Source organism: Enhydra lutris, unplaced genomic scaffold, assembly GCF_002288905.1.
Source record: "Enhydra lutris kenyoni isolate GAN:26980312 unplaced genomic scaffold, ASM228890v2 scaffoldscaffold22, whole genome shotgun sequence".
NCBI classification, from domain to species: Eukaryota; Metazoa; Chordata; class Mammalia; order Carnivora; family Mustelidae; genus Enhydra; species Enhydra lutris.
Window position 1 is genome coordinate 11,749,476 of NW_019154106.1, and position 10,772 is coordinate 11,760,247.

At 40.7% G+C, this 10,772-nt stretch overlaps 1 protein-coding gene across 1 annotated transcript; it reads right to left on the minus strand.

Moving 5' to 3' along the window:
- Positions 1 to 2,172: 2,172 nt before the first annotated feature.
- LOC111150234 (olfactory receptor 5A1) lies at positions 2,173 to 3,138 on the minus strand. Its single transcript, XM_022507658.1, has one exon. It carries the CDS (start codon positions 3,133 to 3,135, stop codon positions 2,173 to 2,175), a length of 963 nt encoding a protein of 320 aa, XP_022363366.1. The 5' UTR covers positions 3,136 to 3,138.
- Positions 3,139 to 10,772: the final 7,634 nt, after the last annotated feature.

The following is a 10,772-nucleotide window of genomic DNA, read 5'->3' on the forward strand; positions in this document are numbered from 1 at the left end:
AGCATATGGTTTCACTTATTTGTGGAGCATAACAAATAGCATGGAGGACATGGGGAGTTAGGAGAAGGGAGTTGAGGGAAATTGGAAGGGGAGGTGAACAATGAGAGACTCTGGACTCTGAAAAACAATCTGAAGGGTTTGAAGAGGTGGGGGGGTGGGAGGTTGGAGGAACCAGGTGGCGGGTATTAGAGAGGGCACGGATTGCATGGAGCACTGGGTGTGGTGCAAAAACAATGAATACTGTTATGCTGAAAATAAATTAAAAAAATGATTATATAAAAAAAAAAGAAATAAGGTATGACTTGTGAGGACTACAAGGTCATTTCAATTTTTGCCATCATGCATAGCTCTGTGATGGGTATCCTTGGATGTTTGTCCACATCTTAGAATACGTTCCTAGAAAGACAGTAGTTAGGACTAAAGCATATACTTTTGAATGATTTTTTTGATACATGTTACCAAGTCTTTAGAAAGACAGTACAATTTATGTTTTCACTATCTGTATATAAGAGGGCTTATTTTCTTGTATTTTGTTAGCATTCAGTATTATGTTTACTTTTTTTTTGGGTTCATAAAAATATATTAGGGTACATGATTGAGTGTACACCCTAGAATTAATTTTCTTTAACTTTCAACGTTATTTAAAAGGCAGAACCTATTACAAAAGTAGCCAATTCTGATTCGGAAGCATTCAATGTGGGTGAGGCATAGTTGTAAATGTAATTTACTCCCCACTGTGACCCCATGAAGTAGATGTCATGTCCACCACCATTTACAGGTGAAGCACAGAGAAGTTAAGTGATTTGCCTGAGGTTACTCAGCTTGTGTGCATCACAAAGCCAGATTTGAATCCAGGAAGGCTGGCTCCAGAGATGGCCCCCACCCACCATATTTACTGTCTTCCCTATGGGAAAATCCATATCCCTGAGAACAAGAGATCAAGCTTACTCCCTTGGATTTACTTCTTATCAGCTTGTATAACATAAAACAAGATGCTTAGATTCTCAAGGCCTCAGTTACTCTTCTGTGAAGTGGAGATTATGTTTACTTTTAAGCTTTGCCTTTTTTTTTAAGATTTTATTTATTCATTTGACAGACAGAGATCACAAGTAGACAGAGAGACAGGAAGCAGGTTCCCCGCTGAGCAGAGAGCCCAATGTGGGGCTCGATCCCAGGACCCCGGGACCATGACCTGAGCTAAAGGCAGAGGCCTTAACCCACTGAGCCACCCAGGTACCCCTAGCCTTTGCCATTCTAATAAAAAAATTTTCTCATGGTTACATCTATACAGGTAAAGAAACAAGGATCTTGTAGGAGCAATAGGTTCATATAGAAGAGAGCAAGAGGAACTTGGAATGTGATGAGAAAAGGAGGGCATGCTGTGAAATGGAATTGGGGGCCAAACAGGTAGAGGGATGATATGGTAAAAATCAAGGAGATGCTGAGCAAGTAGGCAATTTAAGTGACTGAGACTGGAAAGAAGAGCACTGATATGATTCTGTGGGGTTCAGAATGTCTAGGCCCCTACATAGCTGAGATAGAAAGACAGTCAAAGGTGATATTCTTTAGTCTTAGCAAGTTATTTACTAGTCATAATGGAAGTCCAACAGGAATGTCTTGGAAGAGTGTTTAATGGAGTAGGCATCTTGTTCTTTTAATTCATCTCAACCATACACAGTGTTATCTTTTTGGGTTCTGCCATATGCCAGTAGTAAGTGTCATACACTTGTGCAACTTCAGGGCTATTTGTTATTGAATGTGGAAGGTAGCATTTGGGTTCTGGAATCGGGAAGACCTGGGTCAGACAGGTTCTGCCTCTGGCTTCCTGTATGGCCCTGGGTAAATCAGTCTTCCTTGTTGGGCCTGCATTTCCTCATTTGTAACAAAGGAATGACACTATGTGCTTCATAGAGCTGCAATGAATATTTAATTAAATGATGTGCCTGGTACATACTAAGCATCCAATAAAAGGTGGTTGTTGTAATACCAACTGTGAGAATAGGGTAACTTGGGGTGATGTTTCTGTGGAAGTAATGTCTTCCTCCTTTTCATTATTCATGGTGGGGTCAGCAGATAGATGGCCATGCACATAAGATGTCTCCCTCACCGATGCCAGAGGTGAAGGTAGATGCCAGGGATCATTTGTCTCTGTCAGTTTGGAGAAATGTATTTTCATTCATGAACTAGGAAAAACACTTTCTTCTTCTCCAACACCTTCCACAGGGCATCTTTGATCTCTCTGTTCCTCAAACTGTAAATGAGAGGGTTCAGCATGGGGATGACCAGTGAATAGAACACAGACACCATCTTGTCCCTGCTGAGTGAGTAGCTGGAGGTGGGTCGCAGGTACATGAAAAGGGCTGTCCCAAATAACAGAGTCACCACCATCAGGTGTGAGGCACACGTGTTGAAGGCTTTCTTTCGGCCCTCCACTGAGCGGATCTTCAAGACAGCAGCTCCTATGTAGCTGTAGGAGATGAGGAGGATGAGGAATGATGTCCCCCCGACAGAGACCACCACGAGAAAATTCACCACTTGACTGGGGAAGGTGTCAGAACAGGAAAGTGCCAGGACCGGTGGGAGGTCACAGAAGAAATGGTTGATGATGTTGGGTCCGCAGAAATGGAGCTGAAATACAGAGCTGGCCTGGATCAGGGAGCTCAGGAAGCCACCGGCATATGCCCCAAGCACCATGCGTGTACAGAGGCCCTGGGACATGACGGCAGTGTAGAGCAGGGGATTGGAGATGGCTGCATATCGGTCGTATGCCATGGCCGTCAAGAGGAAGCACTCAGTGAGACCCATGCTGACAAAGAAAAAAAACTGAGTAGCACAGCCCAAGAACGATATGGTCTTTTGCTCCTGGAAGAAATCAGTGAGCATCTTGGGGGCCACTGTGGAGGAGTAGCAGATGTCAATGAAGGACAAGTTGCTGAGGAAGAAGTACATGGGTGTGTGCAGGTGGGAGTCACCTCTAATCAGAAAGATAAGGGTCAGGTTCCCGGCCAGGGCCACAAGATAGATACCCAGGAAGGTCACAAAGAGAAGGGTCTGGAGTTCTGGATGGTCTGCAAATCCCAGGAGGATAAACATGGTCACTGAAGAGCTGTTGTTCCAGGCCTTGGTTGTGGACATGTTTCCCAAGGACCACAAGGACAAGTTGCAGACCTGGCATAATAATGATAATCCACATTACAGGTGATGTCAGTCAACAAAAAATTACAAAGGGCATGAGAGGGACAGTACAGTATTGAGAAGATCATAACTTTATGCAAAGATTCTTTCTCTCAGAAGGCAGTTTTAGTCATTGTACTATATATGCTTACATAGTACTGTGTGATTGATGTGAGCTCAGGCTTTGGATTCAGACTCCCTGTGATCGGCTCTTTCTCTACCACTGAGTAGCCATGTCACTTTGGGTGAGATATCCAACATCACTAGGATCCAGTTTCCTTATCTTCCCAAATGGGTGACAGTACCCTACTTCACATATTTGTTTTAGGAATTAAACAAGGCAAAGTGGGTAAAGTGACTGACACATAGTCCATGACACATAGTACGACAAGTGAAAGTTGTCAGGACAGTTTTGTGGGTCCCAGATGAGTCATGTCATACCCTGAATTAACTAGTCATCTACCTTCTTCAAGTTTCCACACTGGAACAGGTAAATTAATAAAGCGACCAGGTTCATCTCTGTAGTTGTGAAATGATCAGAAGTTTAGAATGTTTTTAATCCGAAGGATTAGGCCAGAGGTATACAGAAGTGCTCTCAATTGTAAACTATTCTGAATATACTAAGTAGTTCCTTTTTCAAATTTGTCTGTAGTCAGAGCTCTAAGCTATTGACTTGTTAAGAAATGGGGACTCTGGATTTGGACAGCCTGTATTCAGTCCCTAGGTTTACCACTTAGTGTGATCTTGGGTGGGTCACTTGGACAGTGCCTCTGTCAATCAGAGATCATAGTAGCACTTACTTTGTTATTAATATCTGTCATCAATCGTCTATTACCTATCTTCTATCTACCTATCTATCTAATCTATCATCTGTCTATCGTCTCCTTTAGCACATGTCTGACCTGTAGTAAGTACTCTGTGTTTGTTGTTGCTGCTGTTGTTTAAACCTAAATACAAAGTTTCTTTAATCAAATTCCTAGAAATTTCAGTGTATGAAACACCTTTCATAGATCAAGGGTTGATTCCACCCATTTCACACGGATAATAATTCTTATCACCCCCCCACACACACACACACTAAGTCTCAGTCCCTATAAATCAGGAGAGAACTCCCACTGTCAGCAGATCTCCGATGCTGAGGTCCAGTCCCTGCAGAAGGAAATAAAGTGTGGTCAGAGGGACCCTGTGGCTCACAGTGAATGGCTTTTACATGTTTGGAACATATCTTGATTCTTCCTTGGGTCTTAATGTGTTTTGATGAGCACTGGGTGTTATATGCAACTAGTGAATCATTGAACACTACATCAAAAACTAATGATGCACTATGTGCTGGCTAACTGAACATAATAAAAAATAAATAAACAAACAATTTGGAAATCAGTGAAATTACCTTAACTGTCTTTAAAACTATACTTTTAGCCTATTCTACCTACCTCTTAAAGTACAGAGAATCTCATAAATTCCACTTTATTTTTCAAAATGGAAGTGTTATTTTATGAATTTAAAAGCAATATGTGAGCACTATAAAATAATTGGATCAATATGTAAGTGAAATGTTGAAACTAAAAATAATGTGCACAAAAGCAAAAATGAACTTTTGAGACTTCAAGATAAAAAGCTTTTGCACAACAAAGGAAACAGTCAACAAATTTAAGAGACAATCCATGGAATGGGAGAAGATATTTACAAATGACATTTTGGATAAAGGGCTGGTATCCAAGATCTATAAAGAACTTATCAAATTCAACACCCAAAAAACAAATAATCCAGTCAAGAAATGGGTAGAAGACATGAACGTATCCCTCTCCAAAGAAGACATCCAAATGGCCAGCAGACACATGAGAAAAATGGGCCACATCATTAGGTATCAGGGAAATGCACATCGAAACCACAATGAGATACCACCCAACACCGGTTAGAATGCCCAAAATTAACAAGACAGGAAACGACAAGTGTTGGCAAGGATGTGGAGAAAGATGAACCCTCTTACACTTTTGGTGGGAATGCAAGCTGGTACAGCCACTCTGGAAAATACTATGGAGGCTCCTCAAGACATTAAAAATAGAGCTATCCTATGACCCAACAATTGTACTACTAGCCATTTACCCCAAAGACACAGACGTCGTGATCCAAAGGGGCACATGCACCCCAATAGTCATAGCAACAATGTCCACAATAGCCAAACTGTGGGAGGAGCTGAGATGCTCTTTAGCAGATGAATGGATAAAGAAGATGTGGTCCATATATACAACAGAACGTTACTCAGCCATCAGACAGGGTGAATACCCACTATTTGCACTGACATGGATGGAACTGGAGGGTATTATGCTAAGTGAAATAAGTCAAGCAGAGAAAGACAATTATCACATGGTTTCACTCATATGTGGAACATAAGGAATAGAGTGGAGAACTACAGGGGAGGGGAGGAAAAACTGAATGGGAAGAAATCAGTGAGGGAGACAAACCATCAGAGACTCTGTACTCTGGGAAACAAACTGAGGGTTACAGAAGGGAGGGGGCAGGAGGGTGAGGTAACCAGGTGATGGGTATTAAGGAGAGCATGTGTTGTAATGAGCACTGGGTGTTATATGCGACTAATGAATCATTGAACACCACATCAAAAACTTATGATGTACTATATGCTGATTAACTGAACATAATAAGAACAAATCGTGTCAGTTCCTAATCAATCCAGGAAAAAAAAGAAAAACCTGGGAATTATGACATTCTATTTCCTGAAATAAGAGCTCTTAACATTTTGGTGTACACCTTACCTGTGCGAATATATGTATATGTGTCTGGGTGTTTATATCATAGAACACAAACCCTCTATAAATTACATATATTATAGAAGTCATTCCAAGTCAGTCCCTTCACAGTTTGGGAAGTAATTCTCTATTTGCTCTGAATTTTCTTTCTTTTTTTTTTTAAGATTTTATTTATTCACTTGACAGACAGACATCACAAGTAGGCAAAGAAGCAGGCAGAGAGAGGAGGAAGCAGGCTCCCTGCTGAGCAGAGAGCCCGATTTGGGGCTCGATCCCAGGACCCTGGGATCATGACCTGAGTCGAAGGCAGAGGCTTTAACCCGCTGAGCCCCTGCTCTGAATTTTCTTGATCAGTTTAAGAGAGCCATTTTATTTTAATATTCCTAGTTTTTCAAAAATCAATTCATATCTACCCATCGCCAGTCAAGGTCTCATTGACCTTAACTTTCTTCCTGAAGCTTATACACAAAGAGACGCCCATGGAATTGGGATCTCTTCTTCTCCCTCTTAATTGTTCCTGCTACAGACTTTTCAGTGCTAAAATCCTCAAATCTGGATAGTGAGAGAATGTGAAGCTCCTTTTGGCCATCACCATGCCATCATTGTGCAGCGTTCCAGAGATCCCACACACTTAACAATCTTGCCAATACGGCTTGAAGCTTTATACTCAGAGACTCTGCCCCTGTCTGTGAAAAGTATGTAGACTTCCCAGAATCAGGAGAGGATTTTTTTCCTCTTGAAGAAAAGACAGAGACCTGCAGCAAAGTGTGGCATCATCTAGTACAGATGTAGAGCCACATGGAGAAATTGTGAGCAAAAACAGCTCTGCTGGAGCCTTCATCCGTTCATGTAAACTCAGCCCTTGGTCAGGTAGAAACCTGAGGTTCGTGATGTGATTCAAGGTCTTTGGAACACTTGTTCAGGTTAGCAGCAAAAGGAGGGGAGTAAGACGGTGGTTATGATTCTGGATAGGCTTCAGGACAAGCCTGGTTCTCATCCTGACTCTGCCACTTGCCAACTCTGGGATATTAGGCAACTCATTTAGCCTCTCTGAGTTTCAGTGCCTCCATTTGTATAACAGGGCTAATCACGACTTCTTAACAGAGTTGTTGGAGGATTGCTTAAGATAATGTACAAAAGGTTCACGGGTCTTGAGATAAGATCTTTGCTTAACAAACTGGGACTGTGATTACTATCAGCAGTAACTAACTATTCCTTAAAGAATTCTTTAAGGAATGGAGTCTTCTTTGAGAACACTTCCCCTCATGTGGTGGGTTGAAATGAGGGGTCCACTGATGGGCCATGTAGGTTTGTGACAAGTGTTTGGGAGTGAGGGTGAAGACTGTAATGATCTGGGGAGGATGGGGTTGATGGGTCCATGGCAAGTCTATTTTGAATGATGCCATCAGGGGGAAAACTTTCACATTTAAGGATGGAATTTCCCATCTCCAGAAACAGAAAGTGAATCTGAAAAATTGCAACAAAAGGAAAAGCATATTCAGAGTTTTATTCTTCCCCATGGATGCCATGAATCTCAGCCATCTTACCCTAGAACATTAAACAGAAGGTGTCTTCAGGCTCTGTGGAGTACTTCATGTCACTGACATGCTAAGTCTGCCTAGTCTAAGCTTAACATAGTTGGTGATGGAGTTAAAAAACAGTACAATGGGAGCTCCTGGGTGACTCAGTTGGTTAAGTGGGTGACCCTTAATTATGGCTCCAGTCATGATCTCAGGGTCCTGGGATCAAGCTGAGCATGGGGCTCTGTGCTCAGCAGGGAGTCTGCTTGAGGATTCTCTCTCCCTCTGCCCCTCCCCCAGTCCTCTCTCTTTCTCTCAAACTAATAAGTAAATCTTAAAAAATTAAAAAAAAACCCATGGTATAATGACAAGGAGAACTTCAGCCAAACTGGGGAGTAGGAGTGGAACGTCTGATCTCTATATCATTCCTGCTCTGGGCTTTGTCTTCCTCTTTATGAAGTCTCCTCCTCTCACCCTTGCAGGAGCCTGATGCCCTCAAAGTCTTGTTCCAGGTCTATCCTTCATCCAAACATACAAATAATTTATGGAAATGGAAGAGTCCCTTTCGACATAAGGTGAGCATTCAAAGGCATCAAAACTTTAATCCAAGAATTAAGACTCAGATGGTCAAATTCAGGCCACCAGTTAGAATAGAGAAAGAGGGTATTGGAGGTTAGAGGTCTCTGTCATGTTAGGAAAATCTGCTGTGTAAAGTCTGCCCAACCACAGCTCTTTAAATTGCTTTTCAAATCACTTACTAATAATTGGAGCTCTGTTCAAGGGTGTAAAAATTCTTCTCAAAATTTCATTCCCTCTTAATTCTCTTTTTAGTTGCAACGGCTCATAGTCCAGGAAACCCATTAAAGCAGTGTTAGGGTAAGATTGTGGCTAAATTAGGGGAAAGAATTGAGAGGTACACGGAGAAAAACTCAAATCCAAAGAACAGCTTAGTCATCTGTATGGGCTTGCAGATCTAAAGTGCTCTATAAAGCGAGATTAATGTGGGCAAGAAGACAAAAAGTAAAAGAATGACTGCACTCACCTTCTTCCTCTTGTTTGTCTGTCCTTTAGCTGATGCCTGTCTTGAGTTTTGCTTTGTAAGGAGTCTAGTCATGCTTTGGTAACTGCTTCCAATCCCCAATGTACTAATGAGCTGGGAGAGCAAGCTTGGGGCTGGTTTGTTCATCGGAAATAAAAATATCCATAGAATGTGTGCTTGTGGGCAGAAAGGAGGAGTGAAAAATTATATAGAAATAAGAGAGAGAATCTTTAAGAAGCTCTTCTAGTATCTGCCAGTATCTGCAGTTGGCGTCATTTTGAAAATGTTGTAAAACTGGGATTGGAAATGATTTTGAGAGAGGGTTTCTTCCCCTCTCTCCTTGGAGATGTTTCATTACATTTGCCCTTGAGGGTCTTTTATGAAAGAGAAAGAAATGTATCACCCAAACCTCACAGATTTGTAGTTAATTGATCTCTGGGGTGATTATGGAGAACACATAAAATGCTCTGACAGTAAATGCTTACCAAACTTCATCCCAATGGCCAGCTCCTCTGATCCCCAAGGCCATTCAAAATCTCTTCTGGTAGTCCATGATGAGTGAACTTAGGACAGCAGCAGGACTTGGAGGACAAGATAAGCACCTACTCTGCAAAAGAAAGCAGAATTGCATATGTACGCAGAAAAATTAATAAGTTCCTCAAAATTTTACAACTAATGAGAGACTGATCCAATATTTGAACCCATAATTATGTGACACCAAAGTCTGCATAAGTCTGCATGCATTTATTTTGGAATGCAACTGCACATAAATGTGTTAATAAGGTCAATTGTACCCCACCATTCGTAAATCCATTCTCTTTCCACAGAAACTGAGTATCTTTCTCAGAGAGAGAGATATTAGATACAGGGCTTTTCCTCTAAAATTTAAAAAATTTACTCTGGTATAATATGATGTAGTATAAAGATGTAAGACTTATTCTACAGAGGACTACGTACAAATAAAAAATAATTTGAAGCTAGACATGCAACAAAAAGGAAGTCACTAATTCATGTGTTTGGAGAGGGAGAGAGAAAAGGAAGAGGTTCGATTCATTTGTTTCTTAAACTGAGAATATTGAACTTTGATGAGAATTGGAAGGGGGGATATTTGAGCAGCTCAAATGAAGCTGACAATCTTTTTTTTTTTTTTTTAAGTAGATAATCTTGAATCTCCAAGTGACTGAACCTTCCTAGCCACGAGAATGGTCTCTCACCCCGTCTGAAGAGCCTATCCCCTTTGGGCTTGGGCAGAAGGATGATTTAATTGATTAAAAAGATGGTTCTTTCCAGAATCACTTCTCTCCTCTCAGGCTGCACCATTGTCCTGAAACCAGATGAGTGCACTTTGATTCTTCTTTTGGGATCTTCCTTTTGAGAGTTCCTGAGGGGAATTTGACATTTAGTCAAAACAATGTTGGAAGGCTTCTTGGAAAACTCTTAATAATGTTGATTATATGTGTTGAGATAATGTTGATTGATATGTGTCTTCAAATGCTTTAATAAGTAAGGGATGTTTTGTTTTATTTCCATTAAGACCATTTAAAGCTTAAATTTTTTGCTACCATTTTTACTATATCAATGGTTAAAGATATTTTTGTTTTACTTGAGATTCAACACTTTTTAAAAAAGATTAATTTACTTATTTTAGAGAGAGAGAGAGAGAGTGCAAGAGGGAGGGGCAGAGGGAGAGGGAGAGGGAGAGAGAAACTGAAGCCAGATGTGGGGTCTCAATCTTATGACACTGAGATCATGACCCTGAGCCGAAACCAAGAATTGGACGCTCAAACAACCTTGGCACCTTGGCACCCCTAGAATTCAACTCTTACAATCTCCTAATGATTCATTTTGAGTTTAAGTCTTACTAGCAATTCCAAGAGTCTAATATGTTTAACTATTTTCAAGAAGTACAGCATCATACCATTCATGAATACTGTTCAAAGTAATACTAAGCTCAAAATAATAAAAAATGACCGTGATAGCCATGACTGTTTATAAAAAAATTATTGTGCCAAGATTTGCTAAACATGGAAGTCTTTAAAAAACTGTATCCAAGTTAGTTGGCATTTTAATTAAAACATGTACAGTAGTTAGTTGGTGTTTAATCGAAGTGTATAGTTAGCTGAACTCAATAATAATATGGATTACCATGCATTTCTAATAAGCTGGTATCAGAATACTACAGCTGGAAGTGTTTCTTCTGAGACACATTGGTAACTTAAAAGTCAGAACAATAACTCATCACATTTGAATAGATTTTACATAATGGTTTTC

Coding starts and splice junctions, on each gene's coding strand:
- LOC111150234 (XM_022507658.1), bottom strand. CDS start 3,135: ATGTCCACAACCAAGGCCTGGAACAACAGCTCTTCAGTGACCATGTTT.